Genomic DNA, 20,990 nt, shown 5'->3' with positions numbered 1-20,990 from the left:
TTTTTCATAAACTAGCAAAATATTTCTACCTATTGAAATATGGAATAAGGAAACGGAGAGAATGTTTTTTTTCCAAAAATTCTGGCAATTTCCAAGGAATGATGCAAGTTAGTGATAATAGAAGTACTGTATTTTTAAAAAGACATCTACTGTATGCAATACCACAGTAATGGTTGTTTGATTCTACGTTTTGATTGTAAATAGAAATTTTTTATTAGATGGTAATATAAAAATTAAATTCCATGAGTTAGAATTTGTTACAGAATCAGATATACTGGGAAAAAGTAAGCAACCAATGGTAAAAAAGAAAGCAAAAATGCTAACCAGTTAATGTTCCACTCTCTCTTGTTGTTATTATCTGTTTTGAGTACAAACTGTTAATAAATCCCAGTGTTTAAATAGCTAGAGGTAAAGCTAAATACCATTGTATAAAACAAATTATAATGTTTTTCTTTTTCAGTGTAGAATCAGTAAGGTTTATGGCTTTATGGCAAAGCTATTAGATATAGCTCCTGCAAAGAAAAACATTAATAAATGTTTTGTGTTAAATTATATTTGTAGGCAAATTAATTTTTGTTTAAAGGTAAGGCTGTTGAGGTTTAGAGAGTACAGTAGGGGATAACAAAGTATTGTTGGCCCCAAATCCTTGATTATTAAACATTATTGTTAACTTATAATATCAAAACAATGTACATAAATTAAAGAACTTGTTTGTTGAAAAGGAACTATATTAGATATAAATTGAGCTAAAGAAAGAATATTGTTGGCAAAAATATTGTTACCTAGATTGGTCTGAGGCAGTAGTGACAGTAGATCTTTGTCATTTTTTTTTTTAAATTCATATTTCATAAGTGGTGACTATTTCAACTGGCAAAGTGAATTGACAAAAGGAAATATGCTAATGAAAGAACTTGTTTGTTGAAAAGGAACTATATTAGATATAAATTGAGCTAAAGAAAGAATATTGTTGGCAAAAATATTGTTACCTAGATTGGTCTGAGGCAGTAGTGACAGTAGATCTTTGTCATTTTTTTTTTTAAATTCATATTTCATAAGTGGTGACTATTTCAACTGGCAAAGTGAATTGACAAAAGGAAATATGCTAATGAATATCCTTAACATTAAAATTGGTCGAATTTACAAAATGTAACTTTATTATCAATCATAAACTGATAAACAGAATTGGAATTCTGAGATGAAAGTATTTAAAATATTTATAAAAAAACACACAAACACCTTTCCAGAAAATTTTGAATGTCTCAAAATGTAAAAAAATTTATAGAAAAAGTATCATGCTTTTTTAAAGGTAAAACTAATTATTATTCATCAAGTTTTTACTAAATAGTTGAGATATCCTTAGGGTAGGTTTTTAAATCTTCATACTAATAGGGTAGAGTGTTTGATATCTTCAAAAATTAAATATTAAGATAAAAATATTTCATATATAATTGTAAAAGTAATGCTGTTTAGTCAGTATTTTGTATTGTTATTTTTCTTCTACAGTTTGTACTTCTTGTTTTTAAAGATATAATGTGTTTAACAGAAAGTTTGCATCTTAAAATAGTGAAACAACAATACCAAATTCTATCTAATGGATGTATGTATAATTATTATTAGCATGGACTACATCAACAAGTAGTAACAAGTCCAAACATATCTACAACACAAACTGTTACACAGGGACCACCACCTCAGAATCCCAGTGGCACATCTAACTTAGCATCAGGAATCCCAGTTCCACAAGCTAGTGGAAATCCATCAACTGCTGATTCTGAAAAACGGAAGTTGATCCAGCAACAGCTGGTTTTACTTCTACATGCACATAAATGCCAGAGACGTGAAAACCAGGCCAATGGTGAAATTAGGCAGTGTTCACTCCCACACTGTAGAACTATGAAAAATGTGCTAAATCATATGACAACCTGTCAAGCTGGAAAGTCCTGTCAGGTTAATCACTGTGCTTCATCACGACAGATCATATCACACTGGAAGAACTGCACAAGAAGTGATTGCCCAGTTTGTTTGCCTTTGAAGCAAGCAGATCGGAAACAGCAGTTGGCAGGTAGGTATTAGCTTTTGAGCATATTTAACTAGATATCCAGTACAAGTCTTTTAATTTTGTTTCCTTTCACATTTATTTTCATTTAAATGCTGTTATTTTTTTAATTTTTCTTCAATGTTGATGTAATTTTCTTATTCTGAGATGATACCTCACCTATTGACACACAGAATAGCTATATCCCTTATGCATCTGTCTATAAGGGTGCTGTTACATTTAAAGATGTGGCAGTAAAGAAAAAAGAAGTTTTATTGGTATTTCTATTTTGATTGAATCACATATTGCAGGACTGAATTAAGAAACACATAGTGTTTGTAATATGTTATTTTACATTTCCAAGTATTTAACAACTAACAGCTATTTAATTTCATGGTGTAAAAGTATTTAGCATATCTATGAATGGGAAATTTTACTTTTTCATTTTGAAACCAATATCAGTGTGGAATTTCAGCATTGTATCTATTTTTTTATATTTTATTTTATTAACAGGAACATCAGTTCAACAGAATCAAGCAAATCAAGGTCCTGCTCCAGCTGACATGCAACGTGCTTATGCTGCATTAGGCCTCCATTATAATGCAGGAGCAAACAATAATGTTAACTCTCAAGTTATACAGCAGAGACTTGGTTTAGGACAGAGTCAAGGTGAGCATTGTCAGGTTGAGTACCATAATATTTTCATATTTTTTTTGTTTAATTTATCTTGTTATCTTACATATATAGTTGAATGTGTTACAGATTGCTGTTGTAGTATCAGTTGTTGAATGTATTTCAAGTGAAATATGAGGTACTTTGTAAGAGATGAAGTTCTTATATTTTCTGTATTCTTTTATTGTCTCTTAAGGTTTTTTTGTGGTAATAATCAGTTTATTTTTAAATCAAGATGTTTCAATTTTGGCACTATGCATTAGATACTTTTTTCAAGGTTTGCATGTTGTAATTTTTGTTTACTAAGTAAAAAAAGTATGTGAATTGTTTTTTTCTTTTTTGTTCACTTTGTAGGAGTCAGTGAGACGCAGAATATGAATACTTTGTCTCTGAGCCAACAACAACAGCCTCCAACAACTCAACAAAGCCAACTTCAATCTCCTACTCCTACACCTTCTAACCCAGTTCCTCACTCTCAAGGTTTCATTAGTACGACTGATGCTTCTCAGATTAGTTTGATGGGAAGAAGCTTAATGTCAGTTATGCCAACTCCCACGTCAACAGGATTGTCTGGTGAAATACTGAACCAGATATCATCTGCAGTGCATGTTTCACCAGCTGAACCTACTTCAGGAACCAAGGCTTGGCACCAGTCTGTGCCACCTAACCTGAGAGATTGTCTGGTACAAAAAATGTATGTTTTTCTTCACCTTTTTTAAGTCTTCCTAACTATCTAAGAGTTATGCAGTTGTTTTTGGAGATAATATGAAATTTTAATTTTTGTCTTTTTTATGATGATTATTTTTGAACATATCACAAGTAGAGATGACTTGTATAATCACTTCTTTATACAGTTGTCAGCAAAATTTTACCTTATAGCTTGGAGTGGTCCATATGCAATGCACACATATATTCCAATGGAAAGTTGATTTCATTAATTTTGATGAACCATATTTCTTGTAACCTTGTCACTGTACTTGGATGGTCATTCTGGTTGAGTAACTCCTGTAATTTCAGCAATATGTTCAAGTTTACTGTTATTATTGCAGTTTTTGTCAAACTTGACAGTTTATTGAAAAATGGGATGAGTTTTTATTATTATAACATATCTGTGATACACAAAACGTAGTAAATGGTTTTCAATATTTATAGATAACTGTGGGAGAAGACCTCCTTTATGATCTTGTACTTAATTAGTATTTTTTAATACATTATTTCCATCTCATTATTTTGTGTGAAGTATATTTCCATAGTGCCATAGAATTGTTTTTATAGTTAAGTTAGCAAATTTACAATAATTACAATATCATTTCACTACTTGCTTGATAAATAATATATAATTAAAGAATTTTAGGTATTTTATCCACAGACACAGTTGTTATTCCCAGGGTTAGATTGAACAGCTAAGTAAATTATTTTAAGGTACTTGTGCATTATTTAGAAAGCCTGTTAAATTATGAGTTATAGGACATTGTTTGCATTGTGTGTGTTATTATTTTGCATTAAGTGCATATATAAAATAAATAAAACTTGTTTGATGTATTTGTATGTAAAAGTAGGCTTAAAAATGGAGCCAAATATAAAGCCTAAATTTCTTGTTTTGTATAGACAAAACAACAAAGGATTTCACAATTTTACCAAGGAACCTAAAATTCTTTATCACTCTCAAGCACTAAGACTCTGAGAATATTTCTGTAAAAAAACTTCATTCTTTTAATTGATAGACATTATCCATTTTGTTATAAAAGTGTCTAAAATGTAAAAGTTAGAAAGTTATGAGGTTAGATAAATGAAAAAGAATATGATAAAAATTTCATCACAATGTATGCTTGTAAATATATTACATTATTCACCATTGTAGCTTGAGAAGTAGATAGATATTATTCAGGAGAAGTAAAACAATAATATGATAAACAAACAGATGCAAAATGTTATGAACTTTAAGTTGTTTAGTGTAAATAATCATAATTTTATGTTATAATCTCCTCTCATTCTGTAAGTGGAAAAGGGTAGTTTAGTTTTTTTTTTATATTTGTGTGAAGATGGTTACAAAGTCGGTCAAATCAACTCATTCCATATAGTAATCATGATTTTATGTTATAATCTCCTGTTATCTTATAAATGGAAAGGTTACTTTAGGTTTATTTTGTATTTGTTTTATGATGGTTACAAAGTCAGTTAAATCAACTCGATTTATATAGTGTTAAGGTAGAGAAAGTAAGATACAAGTTTTTGCTGAAAAATTTTTGATATTCATATAGAGGTTTTAGAGGTTATGGAAATGAAACTTCAACTGAGAAAGAAAAATTATTTTTAATATTAACATGGTAAATCACATTGCGCTTAAACTAGTCGCTCCCTGATTTTTGATATTCACAAACTAATCTTCAGTGAAAAAATAATTTAAAAAATTGATTTTTTGTGTACAAAGATTTAAATGTTTACTCAAAGCATGATAGTCCACTTACTACATTAAAAGTTATTGTATCTAAACTTTAATGGTATTTGGTGGTTTTACATACTTTTGTTAATCTTAAATGTGCAGTTGAAACATAGAGTACAACAGAAACAGAACATTGGTGAGTTGTGAAAAATATTCAGAGGCTGTGGAAAAGGTTATAATTCATGGAAAAGAACTGAAATCATGTAATCCATGAATTACTAAAATAAGGTGGAAACAAAATAAATATGTTACTGTATAAAAATGTGGTTAATGAAATTTAAAGAAAAACTGAAAGGCATAAATATGGCCTAGATATATAGGATGATGCAAAGCTCTGAATTGTCATAAAAATGGCTGAAATGTTCTGAAAAATTATTTTTAACCAAGTGTGGGAACTATGACAGTGTTACTGGTAGCATTATTGAATTTGCTTGTGGGAGCAGAATAACTAACAATTATTTCTTAATGCATTCAACATTTCATATTGAGGCCTGTCAGTTTTTGTGGGTTGATAGAGTTGTTTCATTTTTGCATTGATTGTATGTGTAAGTTGTGTTGTAGGATCTTATGTTAGTTTTTTTTTTGTAGATTAACCAAGTAAAACATTTTTAGCAAGATTTGTTATAATAAATGTGATATAATGTTCTTAAAAGTTTTTATATGTTGATTATTATGAGCATGTTTAACTTTGATAATGTCTTTCATTGACTTTGATGTAATTTTTAAAATATGGTTTGCTGGAGGTGTTCTAAAGGAGTTTACTTTAAATGTGGGTAAAGTGTATTGATCAGAAGAATGAAATTTGATATGAAAATTTCTCCAAGTGAGACTGTTTAAGAGTTACGGAGAACTTTAGGCTCTTTTGTAAAATTGTTTTTAGGGAAAAAATTTGTCTAACATTGAAACTGGATGGTTTAATATCTTTTTTTAATATTATATTATAACACTTTTTTCATGATGCATTTATTTATATTTAATTATTAGCTTGTGTGTTATTATGAGATAAAATATAGCATTAGCAATTGAAAGTTACTTTTGTAGAGTGCAGACAATATTTCCCACTCCTGACCCATCTGCTCTTCAAGATAAACGGATGAAAAATCTGGTTGCATATGCACGCAAGGTGGAACGTGACATGTTTGAAGAAGCCAATAGCAGAGTGAGTTTTTGTTTTGTTGTTACTAACCTAGTATTTGTACTGTATTGAATAATAAGAGGATATTCATTCTGTTCAAAAATGTTATCTTGAAATAATTTCCATGCCACTGTATTACCTTCAGTAATATTTTCTAGGATGTTACAGGAGTGAACTTTACATTATTTTATGTTATTTATTAGGAACAATATTACCAAAAGCTAGCAGAAAAAATCTATAAAATTCAGAAAGAATTAGAAGAAAAACGGCAAAAAAGAAAAGAACAACAGCTACGTCAGGTCCAACAAGTAACAAGTAATGTTGGAACACCCAGTCCTGTTGGCAGTCCTGTCAGGCTTCATCCAGGAAGTAAGATTTTAGTACTTCTTGGTTTTGATCGTAAAATTAAACACAGTGTGAAAGCATTAGGTCTGTAATATTGAGCTGGAAACATTATTCTTTTTTTTAAGTGAGAAGTGCATTACTATAGAGTTCCAATTAATAGTAGGGTGGCCAGATTTCTAATAGAAGTAGACATCTAAGTGATAGTACAGGGCAAAAGAAATGGAGTTTTTTTTCTCCCTCGTACTTCATTCACATGGTCTTCCAGGTGATTAGCTATTGAAAGGCAAGGGAGTCAAAATCTTGCACATGCTTGAAATTCGATATTTGATAATAATAAAATAAATGTGCTGTAGTGTTAATTTTATCAACCAATTAAGCAAATTGGCTAGTTACCAGTTAGAACCTCCCAATATCCTGTACATTCAGTGGAAGTGTTTTGAGTTTTGAATAGGCCAAACCCTATACACTGCTTTATGACACAGCTCTCAACAGCTCACAAAGTGCTATAATTAAATGGCTGAGCTTGCAGTAACAAACATGAGTGATACTCGTGAATTTGCTGAGGAAGTGAGGTGGACAAGATTCTCCCAAGTAAGTGATACTGGAAGGGTTTCTCGCCTTGTCAGCCAAAATTCAGTAATCGTATAAGTGTACGATTATTTGCAACTCTATAATACATGTTTCGTTTACTTGTACTAATGTTTAAATTGATAAATGTTAAAAGTAAAAATAACTATAAAATAATGATCAAATAGCTGAGATTTTACTGAAACTGCATTAGATATAATGAGATAGAATTATCCATTTCACGATAAATATTTGAACATTTACTGAATTTTCAGTGGTTCACAGAGCTAACTTAGCTTTTCATGCCATCCTAAAAGAAGTAAATACTTGTTTCTTACTTGTAAGTCTCAAGAAAAGTACTTTGCAAAACATTTTTGTTTTAGATTTGTTAGTCAACTTTGATTGTCTATGCTTCCACAAAAGATTTAAAAGTAATAAAATCTGTTAATTTACAGATTCTTTTTTGAATTACACATGCAGATGCTGACCTCTCACTTTTTTTATGTTCAGTTAAAAAATATGGTGATGGGAAAAGTGTTGAGTATCTGGCCAAGATTCGTGTTTCTTAACTCTAAGGATTTATAAAATTATTTCTTGTTTCTACGAGTTGAAATTACTGTGACTCCAAGTTTCACTTTTCACCTTGTATAATATTATTAAATTTCTGTTAATTTGAAAATCTGCAGAATTTAAGTTGTTTCAAAAGTAGTTTATCAAATGCATGTTTTTTTTTTTTAATTTTATTGCAAGCTATGTAGTCAGTTTGTGAGACACCTGGCTGTATGTACATATTATACTTTTATCTGTAAATAGAGTAGCTAGTTTAAATGTCTTAGCTCTTCTGAATATGAAGTACTTAATTGTAATGGTTAATTAATATTATGAAACTCTTAGTTATATTTTGTAATTACACTGGCTTGTGATAAACATAAGATTTTTATTTTTATCTTAGCGATTAGATGAGAAACTAAATTTATAAACGTTATAATAGTATTTCTTTTCTTTCATTATATATCAAAACATTCAGTGAAATTCTGGTTGATCGAAAATGAAGTTAATAAATTTGTTGACTTTATATAACTATTAAATATGTAGGAATAAAGATATGTTAAATTTCATGATGATCAAAACTTTTATAGAAGACTAAAATTGGCATGATTTTACAGATCTTTCACCCTCAGTGATGGCATCCCAGCCACATGTTTCAGACATTACAAATATTGGTAATCACCAGAGAATGCCACCACAAAATATAACTCTTCCTAATATAAGGAATGATTTTTTTGTTAATGTCAATAATAATCACCTAGCTAATTCTACGACTGTCAACCAAACTCATTTTGGTCACTCAAACTCGACCACTTCTCCTGTGATGTCACTTGGACAACAACAACCTCATTTTAGTAACTTGGCTAACATAGGAAGTGCCACAAGTACTACAACTGTTTCTTTTGGAGGAATAAGTGCTGCAGCAGGGCCTGTGTCTTTCCCAAATTCCCAGGCTGGCTCAAGATATCAGGAAGAGTATTCTCAGCTCACTGATTCATTGAAATTAAGACAAGTTACTGTAAGTATTTTCATCATTTGAATATGCCATTAATGTAACACATTTGGAATTAGTCATAACATAAATCTTGTTCATTGTTCATTAAAAATTATATTGGGTGTAAGAAGCATGTTCAAGTTTTATGACATATTTCAAGTGTGCACTGTTTTAATAAGAATTAAATATTAAGATTTGAAAGTGCAAACTACTCTGTGTAGTGTCATATATTTCTGCCAGTTGTGAGGTTTTTTTTTTTAAATAGATATTTTCTGAAGTTTTAAAATGTTATCAGTGCATTTGTTGCCACCTGACACTTTGAGAGAGGTTCATTCAATTGCCTTGTTTTTGGACATTAAAAATACCTTGAAAGTTACATTTTAAAGTTCAAGTTTATTAGAGATTTGCTCTTACTTGTTTTGCAATATTCTTGTACTAAAATTGTTTAATAAAGTAGTTATAGGTGATAGTAAATTGCATTAATGGTGCAACTTATTTATACCATGATGTGTTGTAAAGAGGGAAATGATCTTGTGTTAATTGGAAATAACAAATATTGTAAATTTTGAGAGGTATTAGAACTTTTAAAAATGTTACAAATAGATGGGCATATTTGCTATTAAATAATGGTTTTTATAGAAGGAGTTAAGTGTAGCAATTCCTTGCTTTTTTGCAGGTTTTCAGTTATTAAGATGATAAAAAAAATTTTTTCCTAACTGGTCTGTCAAACTTCAATCATGGAATGATTCAAAATTCATTTCACTTTTTTGTTGGTTACTGGCAAAGTATTTAAATAATATTGTGCTATTATGAATACTTCATTATTGAAAAACAGTTGCATATTATTAAATCAACTAGCAAACACATCTTGAACTGAATAATAAGACCTCTATCTCTGTTTTGCATTTATGTTAATAATCTTAACTTGATTTCTTTTGGATGATTGTGCTTACCATTCACAACAGCTGTCGAAAATATGACACATAGGAATAACATTATTTGTGTTTGCACACAGTGGTTTCAAGTTGTTTTATTTTGTTAGTCCAGTGTTGACAGTTGTCAATGAAGCTTGTTACATTAATATTTTTTATATGAATGTGATTATATATATTCATTATAATATCATAATGTAAGTAAATCTTAACTATGTTTCAGGTGGAGCAGACCCAACAAGGAAACCAGATGCATGGATTAGATCAGGTGCAGGTGGCACAAACTGCTTATAACAATGCTGCATCCCCTGTAAGTTTAATAATATATATATTAAGAATTTTGTAACAGAACAATTTAAAATCATGATTCTGCAGTAGGCCTGAGGGCTTACATGTATAAACAGTAAAAATTTCATTTTATGCCTATGGTGTAACTTAGTCCTTAATACAAACAAACAGGTTTATTGTTATTAGCCAACAAAATAACTCATTTACATTACATGTAAATTAAAAAAGGCAATTTGTTCAGTTATTTTTTACTATATTGAAAAATCTGAGGCTTATGTTGAAAATTGTATTTGATAAGCAATCCTATCTTATTCAGTGAAGCCAATTTAATGATGGTGGTGTACATGTGAAAATATATATACATTTTTCTTTAAAGGATTTAATCACTATTATCATTCATTACAACTGTATTTGTGTAAATACGTAATAAAGATGTATTGATAGGAAATTATTTCAGTTATAAAGATCGGCCTGTATTTATTTGTTATGGCCATGTCTTTGTTCCGAAACCCAAAGTGTGCTTTAGTTATAAATTTCAACTTCTCCAGTCTAACAGTTGAGTTTACACTATTTGTAAAAAGGATTTAAACTTGAAAATTTAAGGTAAAATTTGGGTTTTGATTTCTGTGGTGCACATAACATAAATAAGCCTATTGTACAGCGTTATGTGCAACAACAACAAAAAAAATATTATAAGAACACTATTTTTGGAAATTTGATGTATACTTCAAAAATTTACTGATACATTGATAGAGGGAGAAAGGGCAAACACTTATGTTCTCTTAATGTTGTACCGTCACAGATTATAATATCTACCTTTTATTAATTGGTAGTTTGCAGGCAACAGCAAATGAATATAATAGGTATGCGTACCAAAGTTAGTACGACTTCCATTATGATAGTTTCTAACCTGTGTAATCACTTATATCTATTTATCAATTAGTAACTAATTAATAATTAGACATAGAATATTGCATAGATTACTAGTCATGCAAATGATTGATATCTAGTTGCCACAACTTCACTGTAAGTATTTCAGTATGACTTGTTTGTTTTAATAATTTGAAGTTGTGTGTAGAAAATATGGAGAATTTGATTTTTAGTAGTTGAAGATGTTTGTGAAATATAATGGGTAATTCATTCTTTAGTTTGATAGTTTGGAATAAAAAAGAAGATTATAGATACAAAATATACTTCTTTTACCTAGACCATAAATGACCTGTACATTAAAGCTTAGCTGCCATTTTGATTCATAAATAGCATCATACTTACTAAATGTTCCATTCATTTGTTTAAAAAAATGCACTTTTTTGGTGAGACAAAAGTTGAATGTTTAGTCAACTAGCAATAATACATGGTTGGTGTGAGTTTGTTTATAACCTACTACTTGTTGAGTAGTAGGTGTTTACACCTAAAGTTTTAAAGTGTTGATGACAAATTTCATTGATATGTTATAACTGCAGGGTTAATGGTGAGTGCATTTTGGGTAATTATATTTGTTGCAGGTTAACAGGATGCATATGCAACAGAGTAGTCAAGTATCAGGAAAGCAGCTACCAAGTTTATCACCTAAGATGATCTCCACTTCCCCATCTTCAATTCAAACTATTCCTCAGTCATCTACTCCTCAACCCCAGTCCAACCAAATATTTATTCAGCAGCCTCCGAGGGCAGCTTCAGTGCCAGGAACAACAAGAAGTCGGCCAAGCACCCCTTCTACTCCCCAGAATTTTCAACACCGTCTACAACAGCTTCAGGAACAACCACAGCAGGTGGGCTATTCTGTTAACCAAGTCTGTACTTCCCAGGGATTAACTGTTACCAGCAACTCTGAAGGAGTGAATTCTCAAAAAGATATGATGTGTACTGTAAATGGTTCGAGTGAAACGGCACAGAATTCAGTTGCTGAAGCAACTTCTTACACTGTTAGCAATACAGCAGTTTCAAGTGTTCATGTAACAACTTCTATTGGGAAGACTCCTCTTAGTGTTACGGAAGTTAATATGGAAATTGACACAACTGTTATCAAGGAAGAAGAAAAAACAGAAATAAAACAGGAGGTTGAAGTCTCCAAGTGTGATAATGCAGTGAAACATGAAATAAAACAAGAACCTATGAAAGACCGTAGTAGTTCAGGATATGATAGTTCTGAGTGCTGTGGAGCTGCTAAAGTGGAGCCTGCTTCTGTGAAAGAGGAACCAACAACTCCTGTATCAACATCAAGCAATGGAGATTTACCAAATACTTCATCTGATAGTAAGTCGGAACCGTCCGAAACTGCTCAGCCACCTCCTAAACCAAAGCCCAATAAAAAAGGTTAGTTTGACAAGTTACTTTTGTTATTTAAAAAAACATAAAAGAATTGTAGAATTTTTAACATTTGTAATTGCTTTCATATTATTTCAGGTAGAAAAGTCAGAATTTTTTATTAAAAAGCAAATTTACAACCAAAACCTCTTTAGATTAATACACATTTCTTCACATACATAGCTAGAATATGGGATCTATTTGAAAACCTATACTATATCAACATGAACAGTAGCTTTGTACTTGTTGCAGCAGGAATAAGATACAATTAAAGAAAAATACTTTAATAATAACTGGTTATTGAAATTAGTATTAAAGATGCTAAATATTTTTGCAATAACTTCTTTGTACCACTATTTTATCTTCTCATTATTCATATAAAGTTACTTCAATACAAAGAAAATTTTTGTTATGAGGTTACTTTGAAATATTTTTCAATTTTAACAAATAATTGTCATAGTAAACCTATACTAACTTTATTTAAGTGGGTCCAAATAGGTGAGCTTAAATAAATTATAAGAATGTAAAATAGAAGGGTGATTAGTTTTTTATAATCTTGCTTAATCTGTATTCTGGCAGAATAATATTTTAAAACTATGGTTTTAGTCTAAGTTAAATTTTACTGCTGCTATTAGATTTCAGATTGTGCATTCTGGTACATTCTAAGCATAAGATTGTTAAACTTGATGAAGCTAATATATATATCATAGTATAAGTGGATTTCAGGCACATAACAATTCTGCCAGTTCTCCTTCCTGGACCTACCACACTGCAGTGCTTATTGACTGTGTTTAGATTGAAGTAAATTGAAGACTGCTTTCTTGAAAATCAAATGAAAAAAACATCATTGAATGCTGAACATACTAATTTTAACTCAAAACATCTTACAAAATGAAGTCAAAAGTACCACAAAAAAAGGTAAAAATATAAAAATTTGTAAGTAATTTGATTAATTGCTCAGAAAGAATAAAAACTTTATACAGTTTTGACTTCACTAATTACATATTTATTCATAATTACTTGCTAAAACTGAATTGGAGCAACTACTTAGGTCATCCTCAATACATACTGTGGTTGCAGTAAATTGTGGTGATTCAACATAAATTTTGAAGTTTAATATGACATGAAGGTTGGCAAGGAATGAATATTTGTTAGAAATTATATGTAATTTTTGCCATTTATTTGTTTTTTTATAATTTCGTGCAAAGCTACACGAGAGCTATCTGTGCTAGTCATCCTGATATAGCAATGCAAGACTAGAGGGAAGGCAGCTAGTCATTACCACCCATTGCCAACTCTTCGAGTACTCTTTTGCCAATAAATAGTGGGATTGGCTGTCACATTTTTATGCTCCCACAGTTGAAAGAGCAAGCACATTTGGTGTGATGGGGATTTGAACCTGCAACCCTTAGATTGTGAGTTGAGTGCCCTAACCATGGTTTCAAGCCAAATGTTACTGGCAGCATTGATTATTTTATTTAGCGTTCCATTAAAGTTGTCATATTGCTCATCAGTCATTTTGCTCCTTTGCTTTTTCTGGACAAAAGGTGATCATTAATTGTTATGTGGAATAATACCTCAAATGTATTTTTAATTTGATTGCACCATTCAGAAAACAGTTGCAGTTCTACATTTATCATTGTATGATAAAAATGATTGTCCAGTTGCTGAATAACAGAGTTACCATATTCATTAAAAGTAGGGCTGTTTGCAATGGGTACTAACCCTGGATGAAATATGAAAAGGATTCAAGAATAAGGGTACTATTCTTGAATATTTTATCAACGTTTTTCCATTCACTGCTGGTCTGGCATGGCCAGGTGGTTGAGGCAAATGTCTCGTAATCTGAGGGTTGCGGGTTCTGGTCCCTGTCACACCAAACATGCTCGCCTTTTCAGCCATGGGGGCATTATAATGTGACAGACAATTTCACTATTTGTTGGTAAAAGAGTAGCCCAAGAGTTGGTGGGTCGTGATGACTAGCTGCCTTCCCTCTAGTCTTACACTGCTAAATTAGGGTAGTGCAGACAGCCCTCGAGTAGCTTTGTGCGAAATTCGAAACAAACCAAAGTATTCACTGCTTAAATTATGTAAGGTTTTAATGGTACAATCAGTTTTTTCATTTTTGTTATCTGCTAATGTGCAGTTCCATTTTTGGACATTTCTTCAAATCAAAAAATGGGTTTCATTAAGTATAAAAATGAAAAGTTTCAAACATTGTACAATATTTCTCAAAAGATTTTGAGCTCAGCATTGCATGACTACATCTGTGAATAATTTTTGTTTTGTAACCTAGCAACAAGCATTGTTTAGCTGATTCATGTTAATAGCTACAAAGGCTGTTTTTATTAACACTGTAGTTTACCATGTTTTCATTGGGTTTTTGTATAAGATGGAAGAATTTTTCTGATAAATATACATCCACCTTTTGACCAATTGCATAATGGGTAGGAAAAGTACATATTCACTATATCATTCACTGTTCAGCTGAAAAAAGAACTTGTATAAACAGATGGTATCTAATCAGCTTTCAGTATTTGTTGGATGTCTTTTCATGAGTACGAATCACACAAAACTAAAGTGATGGCTGTAATTTTATAGCATCAAGATGTGAATAACACAGACTGGTGCTGTGTAAATATGTATTTGTGGAAGAGGTTTCTCAGTGAAACATATTAATCTTTTAATTACTTCTGTGCCTTTGAAAAAATTTCAGTAAATGTTTTTGATTAAATGTTTGTATAAAGTATGCAGAATAGATGCTAAATTATTGTAGATAGTCAGTGTACTTTGCTAAAGACATCCATCTTGTTTTACATGTATTCTAACATTTTTTCTGTAATTTTATTAAGACTAGTGCTTAATGTTAAGTTTTTGTTGTACATGCATGAAATTGGGCATTATCTGTAGTGTAATATATAGATACATAATTTATATATTCTATTTTGTCACCTGCACTAAAACGAGCTAAGGCTAATTGTTGCATATGCAATGAATATTAACTAGCTTATTAGCTTGATCAGTGTGATCAGCCTTTTGCTATATACTATATATTATGCAATTCTATGTGTACCTTCACAAAGTTTGGTAAGAGTTAATGGACTTTTGCACACAAAAAAATATTTTTTTTAAATATATTTTTCATAATCATTTGTGTGTAAACATATGAAGGCTTAACTGAGCCAGTCTGAGTAAAATATAATTTTTATGTCAGCAAAAATACTTCTTTTCACCCCACAATTCTTTTTATTTCTCATGTGCATGAATTCTATCTCCTGAATGAATCTCAGAAGTGTTTTTTGTGAAACTGTATTTTCTTTACTCTTAACACAAGCTGTAGCAAAATAATTTGTAGTGAAAGGTAGAAAATATGTGACACACACACACACACACACACACACACACACACACACACACACACAAATAATAAATTTTCTTTGTAGGGTGACTCAAATGACTGAAAGTTGGTTATCTTTCCCACATACTTGGCATTGAAGTTTTAATAAAAGTGGATTTGTCTATTTGCATGTATTGATTACTGTTATGGTATCAAGAAGTCTGTGATAAAAAGCATACATTATGCTATGTACTTTTTTTTGCATTACAGAAAGTATAATAAAAAGTGCATTAATATGAAAGGTTAGCTAATTTTGTTTCTTTCACTTTCTCTCTCTTTGGGTCTGGATTAAATATTCATAACTGTTATTTACAGATTTTTTAAAAAATTGTTTTGAACAAAAACTTGTATCAGTGAAATATGTTAAGGATAAAGAAGTTGTTTGAGAGAAATACTCTTTCATCATTAGTATTTTCATATTTCTGTGCTACATTTGCCTTTCATATAAGAAGATCAAGTGAAAAGCAAATTATCCCTTTCCAGATGGGTCATAGGTCAAAGGCCACATCATTGCATTTTTTTTTACTCACAATCAACATTTTAGTGAACTATTGTTTTATAAATTTATATAATTAAGTAAGATATCAAACTATAGATTATAATTCAGGTGCTCATGTTATACATTATTTTTTAACTTAAAAGAAAATACTAAAAAAATGCACCTAATCATTGATTTTTGTCATGTGGAGTGTTGAATGCAGCACTGGTTCAAATTAGATGTTTATCATGCAAAAATACAAAGTATGTAGTCTTGTATGAATGAGGAACTGAAATTACCAATTTTTACAAACTTGAATATAAAATAAAAACCTCCTGTCTTTTCTATTTGCCGAGATATTGCTTATGTACTGAATCAAAAGCAGTGGCCCTGCTAACCTCTTTGAATTTTTGGAAATGGTCTCCTATGCTCTTACTTCTATATACGACTTGTGAATAACCAATTGAAAGCTCAGAAATTCTCCTCGTGGTTTTTTCAGCCATTTTCAAATATAATGGCATCAATTATTTTTGTCAAGACAAACCTTCCTGCTGGTAAGTTGAGTCCTTAGCCTGTTTGAACTTTTATATGTTTTTTTAGACCCAAATACAGCTTAGTTGCTAAAGTTGGTAAATGATAATGAAATTAAGTGGTATTGATATATTAATTTATGACTGGTCATTTAAATGCTTGTAAAGAACCTTAAAAATTGTTTTGTTTTGCATTTTCCATGTGTGAAATTTCTTAAGGCTCAGCAAACTATGACGAGTAGCAACCGAGTACAAAGATCATGACTGGAAGAGATAATTGTTTGCTTTACTTCTTTATTTACTGTTCTGTGTTGTAAGAAAAGTTTAAGAATGTGGTTGTAAACAGTAATAATCTATGTACAGATGTATGATGATTGAAATGTGACTGTTTTACAAATCACTAGTCCACTAAAGCTCATTTAAGATAGGTCATATTGTAATGACTAAAGGTCAGTTTTTTAATTATTGAATTCAGTAACATGAGTGCATGTGCACTGGGTTATTGTAACTTCTGCATAATTATGGGACTTAAGCTTTTAGTCTAAACATTTATGTTTTCATGCTATAATTTATAATCATTATATAATGAAAAAGGCATAATTTATTTTATAATTTTTTGGTGGTTACAAGAACTTTGTAACTTTGTCAACTTGACCAAACCCATACAGAGACTCATTAGTGAAAATAACAGATAAAATGTAAAGTTTTACCATAAGAAAACTTTGTTAACTCATTGGACACTATAAGGATTTTTGTATGTGAAATTTTAAAATATTCTGGTATATAAAAGTATTTTCAATCTTAAAATGAAAATTATTTTGCATGTTGGATAGGCAATACATGAAAAGAAAAAGGGCATGACAAAAACATTACTTAAACTTTAAGACTTAATAAAAAAAAAATGATTTTTGTATGTGAAAGTATTGTAATGTTTACTGATAATATGCTAAAGTTTGAAAATATGCTTACTTTTTTAAAAGTTATAGCATGTAAACTATAACAAACACAAAATGGTTATGAGGCTGATCCCAGTAGAGAATCATGGCAACATATAGTAGAAACTTTGATATTATTCAGTGGGTGTGATTCTTAAAACATCTAATCAAATGCTTCATCACCTAATTTTCACCCTGCATGAATGCAAGACTTGCATTGTTTTCAGTAATTAGTAACTCGTAGAAGAGGTGTTTTATCTGTGCAAGTTTTGGTTTAGTAATCGTAATTTAAATATTACTTAGAAGCTACTTTTTATTTTGTAAAACACTACAAGATACATCTAGCTGGTTGTGCATTTTGCTTAAGACTAAATTCCACATAGATAAAGTTAAAACCTTATTAGTATCTTTTCAAATTTTATTATATGTAAAAATGGCAATATCATCTATGTATTACTACATGTATGTATATATCAGTCTTATTATTGAACTTATGTTTCTGAGATGTTAAATGTTTTCCATCAGTTTTTTAAAAGTTAGACACAGCTTATATATACATGTACATTATCATCTGTTTTTATTATTTATGTTAAAATATCAAGAATTGTAACTGAAAAAAAAAGTTCACGTTTGAAATGTGAAGTTTTAATTTTTGTTTTTAGTTTTCAAACCCGATGAGTTACGGCAAGCTTTAATGCCTACCCTAGAAAAATTGTACAGACAAGACCCTGAATCCTTACCTTTTAGGCAGCCTGTAGATCCACAGTTGCTACAGATTCCAGTAAGTTATACACAATTTTTCTTGTTATTGTCAAAACTGTTTTCCTTGTCTGAATACACTCTGATTCTGAAATCAAAGTGTATAGAAACAGTAAAACGTGGAAAAGTCGGGAAAAGAGTGCTTGAAGTTGAGGTTTTTTAGTTTGACTTGTATTCATTAACAGAAATGTATTGGCGAGCTACTACTACCAGTAAATATATTCATTTGAATTAATAATTCATTTGAAGTTGTAGAAAATGCCAGAGTGACTATGTAATTTTTGTCTATAATATATTTTCTTGAATGAAATAGCTGTAAAACAGAAAAAGCTATCAGCTATTGGGGACTTGGTTATGTTAAAAATTTCCACATTTTCCACCACCACCCCCTGTTTACTTGTTGGTGGTTTACATACTTCTTTTTTAATGTGTATGTAAAATTATATATAAAAGAAGTAACTTCATCTTTTGGAAGTAAAACACCCTTTAATTTTTTATTCTTGTTTTCTTGGTGAGGTTTCAAGGAAACATTTTTTTAAAGCCAGAAACAGGATTGTCAGTATATATATATAATAAAATATAGCCTTTTATTTTAATCATCTGATTTCAATCTTTTGTACTTTGATCACTGTTTGGATTGAATCTTTAGGATCATTTGATATCTTTCCACTTTGTTTTAAAAGACATAGAATTTGTTGAAGTATTTTCTTTCCTTTTATTTAAAAGTGTTAGCATATTTTGTAAACGTTATGAACATAGAGCTTCTTGATGCATAACAAATTGCAGTTCTTATACAGCATCAATTTTAAGTGAAATTTCAACCAAGAGTTCAGTTTTTTTGTTTACAGTTTTGCTTTTATTAGTAAGAAAATTTGCCCTTAATTCTTACACTGTATTGTAGGTATACTTTTTATATTTTAATTTTTTCTTTGTTTCCATGATTTTCTAAGCCTTTATTTAAATGCTTTTTGCATTGTTAGTGTACAAGTTAAATGGTGTGAAATCTCTGTAATACATTTATTTTTCCTTTGCATAATGAATTAACACAATTTAGCAACAAATCCAGTTTTTGGCAAGTTAATTTTATAGATGAGCTTAAACAAGTCTGGTGCCAATTAAGATAACCTGTAATCAATTACTTGCAGTATATATAAAAGGGAGATGACTTTTCATTCTCATTACCAAAACTATTATCTTACAGTAATTAATGTTATTTACACCTTCAGATTTACAACTTAGTGTTCAAACTTTTCCACAAGTTTGTAGATTTCTTACTTTAATTTCATCCAGGGTTGTTAGGTTTCCAGTAATATGGGAAGAAGTTTTGGGGTATAATGCTGTGATGCATACTTCATTCCAGTAAGATACTCGGAAATGTGCTTAAAATCTAGTGTTTGTAAACAAGTACTCTGATATTTCACTTGTGTACAACAGTAGACATATTCTCAATGTTTCAATTCTTCATGCAGACTAGTTCAAGTTTTGACCAGTCAGAAGCTGTTCATACATTTCTATGGTGTAGATATACTGCATTAAGAAGTAGTTGAACATTTTTTGCTTTAACTTAAAATGAATTGAAGAAGTGGCAAAGGTTATCAAATAGCAAGATGAAATGAGAGCTGCGGAAGTTGATAAGTTAAAAACAGATGTGATTAAATGGAGAAGGAATTAGAAATTTGATTATTGTTGGGAATAAACCACAAGCAATAAAGTCAACTGACAGAATTATTTTCAAATGTTTATTCAGTAGGAAGCTTGTGTACAACAAACATACAAGCCATACTTCGCAGAACCTCTCTACAGTTGTGATGCATGGCACTACCAAAAGTCACATAAAATGGTTAATTCACTAGCCAAATTTGGCTAATTTACTGTAAACTTAAAAGGCATCGTATATGTAAAATAAATGCCTATGTTTGTAAAGATAGGAGAATGTACTGTTGAGCTTCTAATTTTCAACTATTTTCTGTGAAGCACATTTTTGAACTGTAGGCTCCCATTATTATATTCAAAATGTTCATACCTCTTTTTCCTTTGCCAATTAGGCCCAGCACGGTCAGGTGGTTGTGGCACTCAATTCTTGATTTGAGGTTCCTCGGGTTTGAATCCCTATAACACCAAACATTCTTTCCTTTTCAGCCATGGAAGCATTATAATGTGACAATCATTCCCACTATTTGTTGGTAATAAAGTAGCCTAAGAGTTGGCAGTGGGTGGTGATGACTAGCTGTCTTCCTTCTATTCTTACACTGTTAAATCAGAGATTGATAGTGAGGATAGTGAGCCCTTGTGTAGCTTTGCATAAAATTAAAAAAACAGACAGGCCTTTACCCATTCTTATTCTTAACATAAAGCTGCAAGTACTTTTTAAATAATTTCCCAAAATACATAGAGTCGCACCAGGAAGCTTTTAAAGCACCAGCAGTTGAAAAAAGCATGGAATTAACAGATTTTCTTTGCAGAGAGATAAGTCAATGATATGTATCACTGTTCCAAATTAAGGCAAGAAACATCAAGAACTATTACTTGATGGAACCTTATATCTAGAATGTTTACTATTCCAGAAATTAAAAAGGAAAAAAGCCTCACTATCCTGCAGTGGCAGCAGGAGTTAGTGAGATACA

General features: G+C 30.6%; 1 protein-coding gene across 2 annotated transcripts in view; it reads left to right on the top strand.

The window, feature by feature from the left end:
- Window positions 1-20,990, top strand: part of LOC143242497 (histone lysine acetyltransferase CREBBP-like) — a 66,515-nt gene that overhangs the window by 16,541 nt on the left and 28,984 nt on the right. For both annotated transcript variants that reach the window (XM_076485930.1, XM_076485937.1), the window contains exons 4-12: window positions 1,618-2,062; window positions 2,549-2,704; window positions 3,062-3,401; window positions 6,192-6,309; window positions 6,489-6,654; window positions 8,364-8,764; window positions 9,896-9,982; window positions 11,466-12,276; window positions 18,270-18,388. In XM_076485930.1, the coding sequence (XP_076342045.1) occupies window positions 1,618-2,062; window positions 2,549-2,704; window positions 3,062-3,401; window positions 6,192-6,309; window positions 6,489-6,654; window positions 8,364-8,764; window positions 9,896-9,982; window positions 11,466-12,276; window positions 18,270-18,388 (2,643 nt within the window). The remainder of the gene's footprint in view (window positions 1-1,617; window positions 2,063-2,548; window positions 2,705-3,061; window positions 3,402-6,191; window positions 6,310-6,488; window positions 6,655-8,363; window positions 8,765-9,895; window positions 9,983-11,465; window positions 12,277-18,269; window positions 18,389-20,990) is intronic.

This window comes from Tachypleus tridentatus, chromosome 2, assembly GCF_004210375.1.
Source record: "Tachypleus tridentatus isolate NWPU-2018 chromosome 2, ASM421037v1, whole genome shotgun sequence".
Taxonomy (NCBI): Eukaryota; Metazoa; Arthropoda; class Merostomata; order Xiphosura; family Limulidae; genus Tachypleus; species Tachypleus tridentatus.
This window is presented reverse-complemented; position numbering and strand designations above follow the sequence as displayed.